Source organism: Centropristis striata, chromosome 9 (genome assembly GCF_030273125.1).
Source record: "Centropristis striata isolate RG_2023a ecotype Rhode Island chromosome 9, C.striata_1.0, whole genome shotgun sequence".
Taxonomy (NCBI): Eukaryota; Metazoa; Chordata; class Actinopteri; order Perciformes; family Serranidae; genus Centropristis; species Centropristis striata.
The window spans coordinates 26,161,566-26,181,436 of NC_081525.1; the positions used below are offsets into that span (position 1 = coordinate 26,161,566).

Genomic DNA, 19,871 nt, shown 5'->3' on the forward strand with positions numbered 1-19,871 from the left:
TTAACAGATAATTTCACTTGACAAGATTTCTAAAATTAAGATTAGTCTAAAAATAAGCATGTTGAACACTTAAAATAAGAAATTAACTCTTAAAACACTAAATCTAAAGTTTTTTTTTTTAAATCTTGGTAGGAAACCAATAATTTTCAGTGCACTCTGCTCGGACCAGTTCATCCCAGCTTTAATTTATCTTGTTTTAAGAGTTAATTTCTTATTTTAAGCGTTCAACATGCTTATTTCTAATTTAAGAAATATTGTTCTTTCTTTCTTAATTTAAGAAATATTGTCAAGTGAAATTATCTGTCCATGCAGCAAGATCATTTCCCTCAGATTTAGTGTTTTTATCTTGTTTTTAGACACACCTTTTTTGCAGTGTAATTATATATCCTATAGCAGATACAATACACAGGTTGTACAGCAGAGTAATAAATAAGTGTATACCTGAAAAAAGAAAAAAGGTGTATGGATGGGAGTGAACCACAGACAATAAAGGTGGCCCATTCATTCTGGATTTCAGCCACTCTTTTTAGAGTAACACGAGTAGCCTAAACAAAAATCTAGTCACACACAGATGTGTGTACGTGAGGGAGCACGTAAAATAGAAAGCGAGGGGCAGGCATAATGAGAGTGCTTGTGTCTGTGTGTGTCATTTCAGCTATGGCTGCCTTCCAGTCGCCATGTTCTTTAACTAGCCTCTCACAGGCACCCCTGGGCCCCCTGAGACTTATAAACATGGATGTGGGGAGATAGGGACTGAGTGATGGGGAGGAGGGAGAGAAAAATGGTAGACAACAACAAGCTGAACAGAGGAGTAAGTGTTTTTGTAAATGGGAGTATGGATCTCCACTTCACTGTATGTGTGTGTCTGTGTTTGTAGTCCTCAGTGCGTGTGAATGTGTGCATGAACTATATTTATACTCTGTGGACCATGTGCGGAGTTCCCACACCCCCGTGTTCCAGCTACACCCTCCAGAGGACCATGAAGCAGCCTTGAATGCTACCAGACTATAATACTACCACATTGTTTATTGAAACATGCTTATTCACTTAGATGAGACTCTGTATATGAATCTACCACCTGAAAATATAACGCAGAAAACGATGAATCGGATGTTGTAGAAATAGTGCCAGCCATTTCAATTTTATTTACATATTTGAATGGTCAGAAATTGACACACTACTTATGTTTATTTAGATATTCCTTTTGTTTTTACATATTCTTTATTTTCTCAGTGTACATTTCTAGAATTGTTTATCATTGAAATGTAATTGCATGCCTGTACAATATATGGCAATGTTAAATATTCTTTATTTAGAATTAGTTTAAGAAATCAGTGCCCAATCCACACAAGGTGAAGAATTTTATTTGTAATTATTACTTGATTGTTCAAGCTACCTCAAAAGAAGTGCTCAAAGAATGTGTGTTAAATGATAAAATCCAAAAGGCACATCCTGGATCTGTTCCTTCGCTCTTCTTCATTTTTTAAATGTATTATAGAAGTATCGGATGACTCGGAGGCAAAAAAACCTGATCGGAACATCCCTATCTCAATCTCAACAATATGCTGTTTCTGATGAACACTAAGAAGCTGTGCTGACTTCTGTCATTGCTGTCCATTAGCCATTAGTCACAGTTCAGCTGAAAATGTTTCACAGGCATGAGAAGACAACACGTAGAGCTCTTACTGTTAACATGACCAAATCATGTGGGAATGGGGCCTTGTGGGGGTGTTAAACAGAAGACAGACAAACAGAGCCTCACCCCTTACATATACGTGTATATTTGTGCCCTCAGACGTGATAGAAACGACTCGCTGACTATAATGTATGGTTCTTTGTATATTGGAAAGAGCTTTTTCAAGGGTAGAGCACTCAGCTTATCAGTGTTTTCTGGGAGCTCTGTTAGAATGCTTTTCTCTTTAACTCTCAGTCACCTTTCTCTTTCCTTTTCTCGCTGAGTGTGTGTGTGTGTGTGTGTGTGTGTGTGTGTGTGTGTGTGTGTGTGTGTGTGTGTGTGCTCCTCCTGAGGGCAAGATCAGGCATGAGCTCTGAAAGCAGGCTCTCCAAAGTTGTTCTGCCCTGCAGACAGCTGAGTGGAACGACTGCTTTTACTACAGCGACAGAGGGTTAGATGTAGAGAGGGTTTGAGCAGAATATTACTACCACTCCCTTACACATAACCTGTCCTTTTCTATCATGCTTCCTCTCTCCATCTTCTTTGTTTATCCTATCAGCTGTGTGTCTTCCCATCCCATCCTATTCTGTCTCACCCTTTGCTCCCCTCCCTCTTTTTTTGGCTCTACTGACTAGGGATAGATGAGTAAACAACAAGGATGGAAAAGGGACATTGTGTCAGCAGAGACATCATTCCACAGAAGCATAATTGTGGAAACACACAGCGACACATTGACACATGTATCTTACCATGGAAAACTATTGTTTTCTTTCTTTCTTGCAGCTGAGTAAATCACCAAAATTTGATGAAAACAAAACACTAGAAACAAAAAACAAGTTTTGTTACAAGGATAGATTTGATGCTTTTTTTTTTTAAAGCAACTTAATCAGATGAGTTGTGAGCTGTCATAATAGCTTTGCTTTAAAAAAATGAATGGTCATGAAACTCTAAATGGCTTCAATGTGCTCCATCATGCTGAAGTAATTTAGGTTCAAGTTGAAGCTAGACCTTAATCAATTCTTTCTCCAAATATGTGATTTGTATTTAGACTTGCAGGTCATTGCTCCGTGTTACGCTACGATGTGACTTCTAGGTTTTCCACTTTGTGTGAATTCATGCAACAGAGCACACTGTTCTGAGGCAGTGTTGATATTAGGAGGACAAACTGTCCTGATACAGAGGAATCACAGAAAGCTGCAGCAGGTTGGTTTGGTGCTAACCAAGACACGGTCGACCTCAGCACCATGCTAATCGAGTTGTTAAGCAGAGCGGAACAGAGGCAGCAGTGTTTGTCCCCCGGCAGGCCCGTACCGAGGGCTAGTTCATCTACTGTTCCTAAGACTGGGCCCTGCCGAGCAGAGATAAGGCTTGAATTCCAACTGCTCTGATGCTAATCTGGTTCCCTCCACGGCACACAGCCACACAGCCACACAGCCACACAGCCGTATAACTACTAATCCTGCCTCTCTCTCTCTCTCCGTCCCTCTCTCTGAATGTGTGTGTGTGTGTGTGTGTGTGTGTGTTTCTCTTAAAATAGTTTTCTGGGAATTAAATCAGCTTGAAGTCTTATTGTAATTTCAGAGAATAGTTGGAAAAAAGAACACAGTGTGTGTGGTGTATGTGTTTACATGTACACAGAAGAACATGTGAAAGAAAACCATGTGCACATCATTTGTCCTCCCGTTTGCCTGTCACGTGTTCCTTCTTCTACTTCCATTCCATTTTTCCTCCTAAAGCCAGCAGCAGATCCTCCTGTACAACCGGCTCAGTAAAGTGGAAACCACCACTGTCATCCTTCTGACTACTAGTCCAGAACAGGTCTACTTCATGTTCAAATGGACTTACAGTGAGAAGCTCTGCATAGAAGCTTGAAATACATTGTATGCATTTATCACATCATGTATCCACAGAAGCGGTTAATTGTGTTTGAGTGGCTGAACAGTTGTCTGCCAGCCGATGATTAATGGAGGCGTATGTCAGTGCAGCACTGCAGAGTAATTCGATGGCTGTGGTTGGAGGCGGCGGCTATCAGTTCTAAGAATCCAAACTGGAAAAATACACTTCTAAACATAATCTGCCCACAAACAGCTTGGCTTAATCATCTGTTATGTTTGATGTATTTACAGTGTGATGAGTAATCTGAAATAAAGATATCCTCTCCTCCACTTAAAAAAATCTGCAAATAAATCATCTTGAGAGATAACAGAAGCAAATTAAGGTTAAAATAAATATGAGTAATTACAAAAACAGTTAATTGTTTATCGTGCAGTTTCAACAACTGCTTCTGGAGAAGTGAGTAACAGCCACATATATAATGACCACAATGACACAGCTCAGGCACTACCATACAAGGAAGTCTGACATACTTATCTTTATGTGAGCTTTATACAAAAAAATGTCAATGATCTATGTACCTCTCTTCTTCTACAAGTGTTGCTTCTAATCACAAAACCAATCAATGCTGGGTGTGTATCATGACATAGTAAACTTTATTCAGGTATGAAATAACAGATAGGAACCATCTGAAGCACATGTCCTTACAAGAAGTTCAGCTGAAGCAGCTTCTGTTTCCCGATAAGCACAGTCATGTTGCAATCAGAACCTCCCAAATCAAATTAAGAACACATGCCTTAACTCTGTTTTTATTTTGACTGTCACTAGATTTGTTCCAACCTTTTCCTCCAAATTTGGTGTGGTCAAATCCTGTCTCTTGAAGTTCTTTTCCCTGCTAACGTCAGTGTTGTCGAGGGGAGTATACAGACTGCCACATGCCTCCTGCGATACACATGGTGTTGCCAGCTGCTACTTCTCACCAGAATTGTCTTTGGCATGTTGGAAATGCCCACAACAGTTGACATGTCGACATGTTTTCACTGGTGCAACGACAGGGACATGACTTCTAACTTGCTTTCCACCTGTAAAGACACCCCATTTAGAAGGCTGAAGAATTCTTGAATGAATTTTAAAAATAAATTAATTTCTCTGCCTTTAGCTGACATTACTGCTCCATATCAGGGCCTAAAATTTCCCCCTGCTGTCAAAAAGCAAACGTCAGGTAACAATCACTGCATATAGTCCTCGGCCACATCCTGTTAAACTCAATAACCTGCCTCAGTGCAAGGCCAGAGCGAGGCCCCAGGCAGGCAGAGCAGGCCCCGGGCTTTCCCCTCCTCCACACTGCCAGCTTTTCCAAGGCCAGGAAACAAGTCACCCTGTCCTCCCACTTACCCCACACACCCACATATATACACAAACACACACCTCAAATGACCTCATCATCTCACCCATTTGTTTCTGTCACCACTTCCTTATTTTCTCCCAGCCTTTTAAACTCCATCCCCCTTGTTCCCCACCCCATCTCTGTCACCTTTCCTCCTTGCACTTTCAGCCTCTCATCGTGTGGTTATTATAGTTTTCTTTTCCCACAGAATTGTGCAGCAGGAAGAGGATGTATTTAACCCACACATACTTTTTTACTGATATTCATCTGCATTACAGTATGATTTAATTAATAGTTTACATGCAAAGCTGGATAGCAGACAGATAGTAGTAATAACTAGAAAATTTCCTCAGGGGAAATTTTGAAAGGGCCACGGGGGCTACTGCCGGTGTGTGTCCACTATGATAAGATGCCGAATGTTCCGGGACAGAGGTGGACAGACTGGAATTTCTGGCCTCAAATAGAAAGCATCTTTGGCAAAACCATAATACCTATCATTGATCCGACTTCACTTTGAGCGTCCTGGGTTTTTTCCTGAACATCTACATATGTTGTTTTTTTTTCAAGAAAAATTTAAAAATAGCTTTGTTAGAGCGATCGAAAAAAAACTGTTACATCTCCCTTTTTCAGAAATCTTCCTGCGTTTTTAATATGGGAGCCAATGAGGCTGTTGGTGTGTGCTGATGGCGCGTCTGTGCGTCTTATGCCCAAACTATAACTCTGACAGCTTTACAAGAGGATTGTGAGTGAGAAGACAAATTTTCCTACGTTTCTATGTATAAATAATTTCTGTAGAGTAGAATTTGCACCAGCGATTTTTTCTTTCCCTCTACACTCACACTGTGACACAAACATACTAGGAAAAACTAGGAAACAAATTGAGAAAAAAGTCTAGAAATATCTAGAAAAGCTTAGAGAAGGATCTAGAAGGTGATATTGAAAAAAAATATAGAGATCTAGATTTTTCTTAATCCTTCTCTAGATCTTTCGAAAGCATTTCTAGATATTTCTAGATCTTTTTCTGGATTTTCTAGATATTTGTTTTCTAGATCATATTCTAGATTTAAAAAAAATCTTTTTCTGGGTTTTTTTCCCTAGTTTTTACAAGAGCATTTCTAGATAATTTTCTAGATTTTTCTAGATCCTTTTAATTTTTCAAAATCTTTCTAGATATTTCTAGATTTTTATCGGTCTTTCTCTAGATTTTCTAAAGCATTTCAAGATTCTAGAACAATAATCTAGAAAATCCCGAGCACTGGTCCCTACAGCTATTGCTGTATGGGACCAGTGCTCGGTGCGATTGCCCCGTGGCCCTAATTAGAGCTGCAACAATTATTCGATTAATCGAACAATAATTGATTTTTAAATTAATTTTTAAATTAATCGTCAACTATTTTGATAATGAATAATCGGTTTGAGCAGTTTTTTAAAGACAATAAGTCCAAATTCTCTGATTTCATCCTCTTCAGTGTGAATATTTCTGGCTTCATTGTTCCTTTATGACAATAAACTGAATATCTCTTTGGTTTGTGGACAAAACAAGAGATTTGAGGATGTCATCTTGTGGTTTGGGAAACACTCATTGATATTTTTATACATTTTATTGACCAAACAACTAATCGATTAATCGTTTAAATAGTCAACAGATAAATCAATATTGAAAATAATCATTAGTTGCAGCTCTAGTAATAATAATAGTTATGTGATGTTGGATATAAAAAATGCAAATGCAGATCCCAATGTTCTACTTACATTTTTTTTTAACTTAACTGCATATGGTGGTAGTATGTTCTTTACACTATGAAAGTTTTCTGTAAAATCTAATTTAAAAATATTGCAATATATCAATTTGCTTACAGAATAACAATATACTGAATTGCAACTCCTGTATCATGCTAATTATCATATTCCCAGGCTATTGCAGATACACAGACTTTGTTCACTTCAACATCTTTTTTTGGGAAATATTATCACTGTCACAATTAAATGAGGTCACAATTGAATTATAGCATATTATAACACCATTATTGCACCAAATGATGATGAAAATGTACACATTAATCCGAGCCCACAACGGTAAACTGTAGTTTTTACTGACCAAGGCCAACTACAACTTAAGAGAATTTTTAGAAAAAGGGTTGCATGGAGCAGCAACTGTAACACTTTACCCACTGGGCCTTTTTCAATCCTCTCTTTATTACTCAGTATGGCTGTAACTCCTGCTTGAGCTTGAATGTTGAATGTTGCTGTAACAATAGTAGCACAATGGGACTGCAAGTCAAATCACAATCCAGAATCTGAAAAATGCCATGGCTTGTTTGTAATGTAGGTAATGCAAAATGACAGAATAAGCCAACATAACCCTAATGAGACAAGCACATGCACTACAGTACAATACAGTCTTATCTGTCAGTTTCTGTGGCGTGTGTATGTGGATAGGATGCTGAATGAATATGCATGTAGCTCAACATCTTTTTGGGAGGTATTCTCACTGTCATATAGTTAAATGACAACAAAAAATGGCATGGTATTACAAATATTATTGCACCAAATGATGAAGGAAATTATACACATAGAGTTCTACTATACCATTAATTTCATTCATTACCCTTAACCACTTATCCGCACTTGGGGGCTGGAGCCAATCCAATCCAATGCCTGGACAGGTCGATCACATAGGGACAGACAATCATGCTCTCATTCACTCCTACGGGCAATTTAGAGTCACCAATTAAACCTAAGTTCAGGTTTTTCGACTGTGGGAGGAAGCCAGAGTACCGGTGAGAATCCACACTGACACGGGGGGAACATGCAAACTCCACACAGAAGAGCCACAAGCGGGAAGCGAACCGGCCACCCTCTTGCTGTGAGAGTGCTAACCACTAGACCGCAGTGTAGCCCCCTTTTTAACCATCTCTGTATTGTTATGTTTGGTTGTAAATCCTAGCAATATAGCAAGTCTGTGAGTCAAATCACAATCAGGAATCTGGGGGCTATAAATGATGATAAATAATAAAGTGTATGTGGAGGTTGGGCAAAAGGAAGTGAAACCACCCACCCCACATTTATGATCAGCTGACTAAAACAACCCCCACCCCCCTCGGGTCAGCTGCTGACCTTCATGCAGTCAACAGAACCTGATTGATGGCCAGAGAGTGTGTGTGTGTCTTTTCATGTTTCATGGGCCTGAAACTAAAAAGCCACCATGGTGTCTCTCTTTCTGTCTGGATTATGTTATGCCAAGCTGTCTGCATGTCCTACATCCCTGACATATCTGTTGGGCTGGGACTTTAATAGCACAGCTCCAAGTTCGTTCTCTCTCTCTCTCTCTCGTTGGCATGTTTGGTCTTTGATGGACTTTGACTTGAGAATTAAAAAAAAAAAAAAGATAACTAACTGAAACTGCATTTTATGGTAACAAAACTAACTAAGCTAGTTTCGTCTTTGTCAACTTTTTTTCATACGTAAACCTTTTGGTTGATATGAAATCTATTTAATGTATCTGGTTTTATGACTTAATAAACTTATTGGGGCAGAGGTGGATCAGACAAAGGAAATAAAGGAAACATTTATTGTGACCTTATTGAATCTGGCTCCCAACAAATGCCCCATTACAAAAACACTAAAACTAATAAAAACTAAAATAAAACTAAGCATTTTCCTAATAATAAAAATGAATTAACACTAGCAAACACATTCTAAAAACAAATTAAAACTAACTGAATTTGTAAACAAAAACTGACAACGACATTAAAACTTAAACCAATGAAAAATCCAAAACTATTATAACCTTTCTGCTTAGCACGGTTTCAGATGTTCCACTGATCACAAAGAGCTCCTTGTGGGGCCCCTGCCAGTCAAAACTGATATCAACACCAAGGATGACTCCCCTTGGCAGCAGTGGTGAAATTAAATGTGTATATATTATGTAAGGGGGTGGTCTGAGAAATAATAAGAGGAATGATCAATTTCCACTGTTTTTCCAATTTTTTAGTTGTGGGGTCAAATAACAGTGTCATCTTTGTCTAGTGGAGTTTAGCCTATCCCTGACTGACTATTCAAGGCCAAATCAAAGCAGCAAAGCCAGTCCAGCAACCTCTTCACAGGCAAGCCTTCATGTCGTGCCAAGTCTGCTTAAACCAAGCCAGGGACTGCTTACAAGCCTGCTGGAATTTTCCAGTGTTTTCATATGTTCTGGGAAATAAAAGGATGCCATGTCAAATGTCCCAGCAAGCGGTCGAATGACGAAGTTGGTTTGAAGAATTGTTGTGCTAGCTGTGCATGTGGGAGCGCTTCAAACTTGCACTAACTGACTACTATGAACCTAACAAGGCTCTACGATCCTCATGGTACTGCCAGCAAATAAATCTATCTGAAGGACAAGCAGAGTGGAAGAAGAGAAAAGTTGTTCTAGTTGAGAAAATAGAGAAAGAACAGAGCCAGAAAAAGAGAGAGCAGTGCAAGAAATATCATCTGCTTTGTTTTTGGCATGGTGCCATGAGGAAGTCACCAAAAGAAGAGTGCCATGACGATGGCTTGGCATTCACAGAGGCATGTCATGAGAAGTTTAAACCTGAATCTTACACTGAAAGACTGATCAGAACTGACAAGAATAAAAATATGGCCATCTTTCACAAAGGATAGGATTGTGAAATTAAGATAAAGAAAAAAAAGAACAAAAATGTGACTCACACCGTCTGAAACCTTATGTGTGTTTGTGTGTAATAAACTAATTGCATGTGTGTGACTGTTTCTTCAGTGCTGAGAAAAGTGGATGTGAAGGAGTGTTGACGCAAGATGACGTCTAAGTTATGCAGAAATTTCAACATACCACACAATACTTGCAACAGGGGCACATTCAACGTGACTGAGAGAATAACTCAGAATGGTATTACGTTTTAAGTGAAACAATATGCCAATTGGTTATAGTTTTAAAGTTACCTACAGTTAAAATGATGATATTATCTATCAAGGATGTAAAACGGGAGTCTCTGTTTCTCTTGGCTTATGATGAAATAGGGACCTTCTACTCATTAAAAGAAGGTTTGCAGTTTTATGAAACAAAACATCTGTATCGTGTATATTCACAGTTAGTGTATATTTAGATTTGTAGATTAGCAGCAGTCTATGTTTCTGCTTGTCACACACTGAGAGACAGCAAGTGACACACAGCTGTTGTTTGTTTTGTTTTTATTTTTTCTTCTTTGCTGGGACGGTTAGATTGAATGAATGATAGATTGATTGCAATTCAATGATTGTAAATATTGCTTTCTTTTATTATTAGTTTTTCTTCTCTTTCAAAATGAATGATAGAATTATAATAATTTATTGTAAATATTGCTTTCCTTACTGTTATCTTTTTTTTTTCTGACGCTTGCTTTGGCATTATGTACAGTTTTACGTCATGCCAATAAAGCCAATTGAATTGAATTGAATTGTATATTCAGGTTTGTGTATTACCTTAAATAACCTTGCTCTTGTCTTGTGTGTGACATACACCCACACTTTCACACCTGCGATCAGTGGACTACAATCACACTGTGACACAGGATGGTGGGCTTGATGCTCGTAAGTCGCTGAGTTGGTTCTCTACCAAGAACTAACAGCTAACTGATGAGGTTTTTTACTATTTTACAACCATGGGAACAATGGGTTGGATACCAGAAAACCACAGAGCTGCCACATTGTGACAGTTGCATGTTGGCTGACAGGCAAATTTAAAAAGTTTTTATCTTGATTATCCTGTAAACCATCTCATCTATCTATAAAGCAAGAAGCGTCTGTGTGTGGATTAGTGGTCGACCGATACAGTTTTTTTTAAGGCCGATGCTGATTATTTTGACATCAGTCTTAACCGATCCCCGATATGTGCTGCTGATAATTTTGGGCCGATTCTTGAAGCTTATATTGCCTTTTCTCCCTCCATTTACATGATAAAAATGACACAATGATAACAAATGTTACACAAGTCTCAATTTAAACAAAAAAAGAAACATTAATTAACAAAACAAACAAAACATATTAACAGTTCGATAGCAAACAATGTGTATGTTGTTCTAGGCCTCGAGGTGGTGGCGCCTCAGATGATCCACATATTTGATGTGTTTTTCTTTTTTCTGGTATCAGCAGCAGCTCACCAGAGAATGGCAGATGTTGCACCGAGCCTTGCCTGCTGTTGGCTCAGTGAAATGGGCTAATTGATGGGCGAACGCACGCACGTATCAGCCGATGCCGATACAAACAACAAACGCAAATATCGGCCGGATATATCGGCTAAAAAAAAACGATAAAAAAGATAAAGATAAAAAAACAACAACTTAGATTTAGAAGTGTTAGATAATTTATCTTGTTTTAAGAGTTAATTCCTTATTTTTAGCGTTCAACATGCTTATTTCTAGATTTAACAACCTTACTTCAAGAAATCTTGTCAAGTGAAATTATCTGTCCATGCAGCAAGATAATTTCCCTCAGATTTAGTGTTTTTAGGCACACCTTTTTGCAGTGTAGCCTACCTACTTTTAGAGTTTTCAAGTGCGCTACAAGGTTCGATTTTCCAATAATATTCAAATAGTTTCCAGCGGATATCAATGTTCAATGTGTATGTGCTGGATGGTGTGGTACCTTATGAAAAGTAAGTGTTTTATGGAGTTGTAGACGTTGTAGTGCGGCATGTAATGTACGAATACATACTTCCTACAGGCACTGCACTGGCGTTAAAAAAACCCAACACATTTACTGAATCTGTTTCACACGGCTTCAATATCAATTCGGTGGGAAAGAAGTGTGAGAAACACACTGTGGGAGAAACAGTGGGCCAAAACTATTTTCATCAAACAAGTTCGAACACAGTACTGTGGCATCCCACCAAGAGGGCAAAAGAGAGGAAAAATTACATAATCAAGTTTTGGACGGAAGTATTACAGACAATGTATAATATGCTGTAAGTCTACATCTACACCCTGTATTTTTCCTACTAGGCAGGCATATATCCAACTGATCTAATTTCACGAAACAAAAGAAAGCTTGCGACATGCTAAACTTTTCATAGCTTTATCATGGAAAAATGGAAATAGGCTGCACATAACTGTCAATGGAAAAAAAAGAAATCTATTCTGAAGGGTAAAACTGCAACTTTTTATTTTATATGGGAACCATTCAATTACTTTATGGAAAATATGTTCATGTCTGACATAAAACAAAGGGCGAAGGAAACAAGAAAAGTTTAAGTGATGGTTGAATATAAATGCAGAGGATAATATTTTACTCAGTTATTTTACTTTCCACCTGATTTTTTCAATTTGCATTTCATTTTTAATGGCCAGCAATAGTTAGTGAGGAAATAACCCCGTTATGTTGTCTTTTTTCCTTGAACCACCCTGGGTTATTCCGCTGTTGCAATTAAAATTGGCACTGGTGTGTGATACTTTTCCAAACCAGAATCTGAAACTGTAGGTGTTTAAGACATAAATAATAATGACAAAAGATTATCAGTTTAAAAATTACATAAACTCCATTTGTACAGTATTCAATTTCATATGTCAAAAAGGCTTAGCAAAATGATTGCATTGTGTTCTATTTACATCACAATCTCTTTTGGAAATGGGGTTGTGGCAAAATGTTACTGAAATAGGTTCTTAGATATTGTTAAAGACAACATGCATTTAAGCGAGCCAGCCACCTTTCATTTCTCTTTGCAGCATTAGACACCTGCATTTCTGGCATCCATGCTTATTTTCTGGCTCCCCCATTCTCTCCACCAGTCATCACCAGTCCATCCCCCATGCTCTCACTCATCCTCACCATCATTGTTTATTCACTACCCGTAAGCCGCATGCCTAGGTCATGCTTGAGGTTTAACGTAATACCAGGAAACTGACAACATGTGCCCAGCAAGAGGCTGCCGTGCTGCAACCCTGGTCTTAAAGGACAGGTTCACAATTTTTCAATCTTCTGTTATCATGAAACTTGCAGAAAAAAAGACTGTAGCTTTGGAAGAAACAAACTAATTCAAACTGCTGAAGCCTCAGATTCACTTCAGATGAAAGCCATTTTTTCCTGGAAACAGTTCTGTGAATTGTGGGTCCCATCTCTGAGATCGAAAGCACATTAGGAAGGTATCTCTAAATGGCCAGTATGAACAGGAAAATTCCTTCATCGTTCATATGGGCACCTATTTTGCGGGTCTTTTTGTGTGTTAAAATTAACACTCACTTTGAAGGGTGTAGAACCGATTTTTTGGCATGAGGTGGGTGGTAAGCGCACACAGATAATAATATTCATGTACAGATACTAACAACATATGTTTGGACAGAGACATGCACCAACAGATTGTCAATGAGAACCCAACATAAGAAAAGGTGGGTAAAGGACCGTCCATAACATGAGCTAATGTCAGACAGGACTATGGATTAACTGCAAAAACTTCAGCCTGCTGTGTACTTTTTTCATTCAACAAAAACAAAAAACATTGTTGTTTAAAGCATTAACTAATTGAAACCACAGATTGTGTAATTTCTGAGGTTTCTGCAGTGGAAGAAGTGCTGACGTGGTGAGATTAGCTAATCAGCTTCATCAGAAATTCAGTGGAAGTGGGCTCAAAAAGCCTCGTATCATAAAAGACATTAGACTCATCTGAGCTACAATTCCACTAACATGTAGTCTAATGAATGACAAATAAAAAGAACAATGCAGTTCTATTTACAGTGCGGTGCAACAATGGCCATATTTAATAGCCATCCAGTAAACAGTCAAGAGTGCCATTTAGCCTGTCAAGATATCAGGTTCTCGCACTTACTGGAAGACAGCAAGGAGTGAGGCAGACAACCATTTGTCATAGTTCCTGGCTGGGGATGTGAGTCTCAAAGGCATACCAGACGGACCAGCAGAAATATTAACTAACAGGCCAACTTTTAACTTTCAAATCCTAAGCCTTGGTTATCTTCTATTTGAATAAAGAACAGAAGGTTTAGTGTCATATGCAGATAAAAAAAAAAAAACAAGGAGACTAGATTTTAGTATTTTCTATATTGTTTTCTGTAAATGGTCAATAAGCCTAGTCCTACTCTGAAACAAAATGAAATTCTATTGAAAAATGATTTTTGTTTAAGATGTGCCCAAGTCTTTTATCAGGAAACCAGCCTTTTTAAATCACTGATGAAAAACGAATTCAATAATAATAATTTTCTGAAATGGATTTTTTTTATTTTTGCTACTAACTTTTTATTAAGGTGTAATATAATATTTTAATAACCAAGACCAAGCTCTAGACAGAAAAAACATGTCTGCCATCTTAGGTTATCAGAACTATTCATACTTCAATACTACATATAACAACACAAAACACACTAAAAAAAGGGCTGGCTGCGGAGATTAAACAACGGAAAATAAAATAAAGTGTACTGAGATGTGTTCTGTGACTTTTGCTGTGTTGGCACTGCTTGCAGGTGGTTTGTTTAAAAAAAAAAAAGGTTATTATTCTATCTTTTTAGCCTAAGGCTTTTTTTCCCTTTATGCCGTGTTAGTAACAGAGGAAGAAAGTATCGTTTTTTAAAAACCAGTCTTGTAATAAATTTTAAAATTCAGGTATCGCGACATCCTTCCTGCCCTCATCGATGTTCTGATGTAACGGAAGTATTTCTAAAAATTCATTCAAGGAAGTTAAAGTTTAAAATAAAGCCATATGTGGGTAATAAAGTGCTTACTGGTCATATCCAGAAGTTCCCTGATTAGGACAATAAAACTCTTCAAACAAGCAGCTTTCAGTTAGTCACTGTTCCTTATCTTACAGTTTTAAAACACTGATCATGGCGACAAAAATAAAAACTTTTCAACAAATGACAGCATGTATTTCAACAGACTTAATTCAATGTAACATTTACAAAAAAGAAGCAAACAGTTCCAGTACCTTGGGAAGCTGTCGTCCCAGCTGTGAATACAATTTAGTCCAGAGCTGCATGAGCGACATGGGTCCAAACGCTGCAGTATGGGGGTAAAATACACACACACACACACTCCTGGTTCACCTTGAATCCCTGAATGCGACAGCCTCTTCCATGTGTTGCTCAAAGTCTTGGTATTCACCTTACAGCTGGTGCACTCCCAACCAATAGTGGACTCTCACTAGCCCTTTCACAGTTCTTCTCTGGTTCAATACACACATCTGCCTCTACTGCAGGTATGCTCTGGGCAATGAGCTCACACATACAAACTCTGTTCCTCTCACAAACAAGAGGCAAGTCTAAAACATGCTTCCTGCTTCACCAGGACAGTCAGGTATTTGCATAGAAGGCTTAGTCATAGTGATTGTGGACTAGTTCCTCTGAGCTCAAGGTGGTTGGAGAGTGAGTGAGAGAGCAGAGCAGAGGAGGGGAGGGGAGGGGAGAGGTGGAGAGAAGAGGGAGGGAGGAGGGAGGAGCTTTCAGGAAATGATGCTTTTGTTGGTAAGTGACTAGAGTTACTGGCAGTCGGGCCCATTTTACTGTACATGGTGTAACTCAACCGCATTTGTAGTGTAAACAGTATTGCGCTGTGGACCTGGCCGCTCCTCACACCCCGCTGCTTACCGCTATGTTTAATGGGCTTGGTTCACTATTTAATGATTATTATATTTAGAGACAGACTCTGTGCCTGGCTGTCTGTTATATTTCATACTCTGCTTTTTGTCTGTCTAGTTGTCTGTACAGGCTCATTTTCAAGGCTGCTGGTCTGGTAATGATTACTGATTAATATTATGAACTATGGCTTAGAGGTGTAAAAGCTAATAAGCAAGAAGCAAACAAATGGTCCACTTGGACCATTGGGGCAGTATGTCACTTCTGAGAATACAGGTGCACTTCCCAGTACACTTGAATTGTCACTTGGCTGTCAAAACATCTGCCTATTAAATTCATCACTGTTATGAAATCAACATCAAAAAAAGATTTGACAAGCACATTTTTTGTTTTTTCTTCCTATGCCACTATATAACTTAAGTCAGAAAAGACAGCTGAAGTGGTCAAAAATGTATTAGCAAGTCCAACACAAGCTGCAACTTTGCCTATTTAAAGGCTTTCAGGAATCAGCTGCTACTTCTATTAGTGCACAATTACACACAATACTTCATCATAAATGGTCGGTCCCGCTTACTGGAACTAGAGGCACAATCGTGAAAAAAATAATATTCTGGGAATCTGGTGGCAAATGGATTTTTTCAACAATTCCAAGATGCTGATCAAAGACAGTGCTGTAACATTTGTTTTCCTGATAGAAAAGCAATGTTAACTGCTTAGGAGCCAGTCATAAATGAGTGAAATAGAAGTATTTAAAAACAGAAATAATGTGATTTGTCTCCTTTAGGACTGGAAGAGAAGAGTCCATTTGCTCGACCAGCTTCCAGGAACACGTGATATCAAGTCAGCATGGTGAGGTATTATAATGTCCATCTCTGCTGGACTCAAGGGGAGTCAGACTCTCACAGACTGAGTGGCGCCTGTCCATGGTGTCATCGTGGTATGAGTGGGAATCCTCTAAATAATGTGTGTGTCTGTGTGTGTGTGTGTGTGTGTGTGTGTGTGTGTGTCTGTGTTAGTGGGGCATAGGGGGTCACCGGGGAGGGATGAATCATTGATGAGCTTCTTTTGAATACTTAAACACACAAAAACACCTTGTTGCATCACAGTCTAAAGAAGGAGAAGGATCCATGCCTGGCTTCACAGACAACACACCAACACAGCTGTTGACCAGCTACTTCAACATCCAGCCTCATCGTCACAAGCACATTCACTCCTGGGTGATCCTCATGAACATGATACATCTCATAGCAAAAATCCAAGAGCATTGAATACACATTTTCTTATAACCTTTTTAACATATACAATCTAAAGTCACTGTTTAATATGAATTTATAATCTATTTGAAACAATTTTCTGACATTTTTAGAGACACTGTGAGCAAAATTCATTACTGTAAAACATTTTAAATAGAAATACAAAAACAACGAAATGTTTTTTTTTCTTTGGCCAGCACTTACTTGCTCAAGGGTAGCTGGTATCACCAAAATGTATTTTATTAAAATACACACATATTTTAATGCAAACAATTCTATCATTACCGTAACATCTAACCATTTATATCATCAATTTTCATTTAGATTTTGTTCTTTATACATGGTTTAAAACCATTATATTTGATTATATTCTGTTAAATTATACATTTTTCAACAAATGTATATTTATTTTTATAAAGTTTTATTAAATATTTATTGTATACAAGTGTGGGGTAACAAAGTTAATTGGACCTCATTATGGCTATATCGTAAATCCATATAAAAGTGAAATATATTTAGTTAAATAAAGTATGTCCTTTTAATCTTCAAAGATATAACTTAGACTGGCTTCATGACAATCACCCATCTGCTGTTTTGTTTTGTTGTCTGTTTTCCTGGTGATGATAGTAATGTGGCTGTTGGAAAACACATACGAGTAGATTATTTTTACATTTTTAAAATCCTGACTTCATTCTGATCATGATTCCAGTTGTCAACGATTCCTAGCTCCATTTTAATTCAGTTGTACATGCTGGCATTAGCTTATTATGGGCTGTTATGATTACCCATGAATACATGGAAAATGTGACATTAGTCACCTGGGCCATGCTGCAGGAAATGCTGTCGTGAGGGATGAACTTCCTCTGTTGTGAAATTAAATTGTTTTTGAACATTCACTATATTTTTCTGTCTCACTAATATATGTTAGAATTGCTGGCATGTTGCAAACACTATAAATGTGGACTTGCATAACTGGCAATGTCAACAAAGTTGCAGTTGGTGTAAACTTTGCTTTTAGGAATTATAAGAACTGGCTTAAAAACGTACTTCATAAAATACAAGCCATCCAAAGCTAATCTACAACTAAAGTGGATCAGGTGGAGCACACAGACCCCAAGGAAAACACTGCACCTATTAACAACCTTTTAAATTAACCTTTGACTTCCTCATTTAAACTAGGACACTGAAGTGTTAAGAGAATCTTACACGGCTGGCTTGACGTGAGAAAGTCATGAAAAAAACCAAGATAATCTTTTACGAGTATAATAAAAATCTAAAGGCAAAGTAGCTTCAGAGTGAAAGATTTGTTTTTATTAATCAATCTAATTATAGGAGCTGGACATTTCCAGTAAATTTTTAAAAGATAAATATTTCCTTGTAATTCATCATGGCAGATTTATTATCTCCAGAAGCAGTTGGATTCTGAAGCTTTTTTCAACCCAATCTGAGACGAAAAGTGGCAATGCATGTTCTTTTTATGCCCACACAAGTGCTCTGGGATTTTCCCACTTTAAATACATATAATGTATGTGTGTATGTGGTATATTGTCCCACCACCGCCCTTAAAATGGCACAGACCATAAATCTCCAGCTGATCTATGTGCATTGAATACTGGCTGCCCATTATTATGTACAGTTAGGATAGGTCAAAGGATGAAGACATGTTAGGGGTTTTTGGTTTGCATTAAGTACATACCAAAGAAGTGAATCTAACTCCACATAAAGCAAAACTGAAAATTGAATACAACTCTTCCTTGAAGTGCACTGTGCACATGAGTATCTGTGTGATAGTGAGTGGAACCACAGAGAAAGAACAAGAGTATAGAGCAAGAGATTAACACTGTGAATATCCTGAAACGTGCCACAGTGTAAATGTGTACTGTACACATATATATAGAGTATACAGTATGTGTGTTAATCTGTGCACTTGCAACGTGCTGTTAGCTCTTTGAGGTTAGCCAGAGTGGTTAGTGAATGAGTTGTTTTTTTGTCTTCCAGTAAGTCTTTGATTTCATTCTGATGCTGTGCATAAAAGTTCACATACTTAAGATCCACCAATGACCAAACCCCAGGTAGGTGTGCACGTCACTGCTTCAAACCACATGAGTTTAACATTGAACTTCTTTTAAATTAATGAGAAAGTACTAGTGTTTTTATAGTACTGTAGTACTTAGTCCAGGCTACAGCTTTTAAAAAAACTTTTTATGTTGTGTGTGTGTGTGTGTGTGTGTGTGTGTGTGTGTGTGTGTGTGTGTGTGTGTGTGTGTGTGTGTGTGTGTGTGTGTGTGTGTGTCAGGTCGGCATGGCTGGAGTTATTGTCACTAAAGAGAAAAAAGGTTTCTTCTGGTATATCTTAAGTCCATTGTCCAAGAGCTCAGAGTTTTGATATGTTTTAAAGTGTAAATAAAGCTATTCCATGTACCTACAAAACAGAAAAAAACATCTTGAAAAATGTAAGTCACGTAAGTTATTGCTCATGAATTATTGACTTATGACATGCATGAACCTAATAATTACATTATGAGACACTGATGCTTCATAAAGAAAAAAATAAATAGCTTTTTGTGCAACTTTCTAATGTGGCATAACTGGGACATTCTCTGGTGCCACTGAGGCACAATTCAATTGTCCAAATCAAATAAATGTTACTAAAAATGTAAGAAGCAACTGTATCCACATTGTACATTGGTATTCTGTTTCTGTTATCGGCTAGTGATGAATTGTAATTGACGGATAATCTAAGAAGGATATCAAGTCTCAAATGGGAGTCTATTAATTCTAATGCAAACAAACATTTGGCTCAATCTGGCGACAGATATCCTGTCCAACAGAATGCTTCCTTACAATATGAGGATATTCCAAGAGAGTTCTGCTGAACTGCATCAACAAACTGTGACACTGCGGGAAGCGCTGCAAGAGCTCTACAGCTGTAAGTGAAGCTAGGAAATGGCTGAGACAAACAAGACAGTCACCTGACAAACTAAACAATCACATCTTAAATTCCACCCACTCACACATGCCTGAGCGTCTTCTGCACCGTCGTGGTTCAAAAGTGCAAAGAAAACAAGGAATGTTCTGGTTGTGGACAGCTAGGGGAAAAATGGACATGGTCAGCATGCTATGTGATGGTGGGAAAGAAACTGTGGGATGAAAAAGGGGTCCGAGTGTGAGGT

General features: G+C 38.1%; 1 protein-coding gene across 3 annotated transcripts in view; it reads right to left on the minus strand.

Moving 5' to 3' along the window:
* Positions 1 to 19,871, minus strand: part of sbno2b (strawberry notch homolog 2b) — a 71,856-nt gene that overhangs the window by 22,156 nt on the left and 29,829 nt on the right. The window contains exon 1 of one of the 3 annotated variants that reach the window (XM_059340636.1): positions 14,800 to 15,185. The exons of the other annotated variants lie outside the window; for them this stretch is intronic. Coding sequence (XP_059196619.1) covers positions 14,800 to 14,859 — 60 coding nt within the window. The 5' untranslated portion in view covers positions 14,860 to 15,185. Of the gene's footprint in view, positions 1 to 14,799; positions 15,186 to 19,871 lie in introns of those variants that run through there. 3 annotated transcript variants of the gene reach the window in all.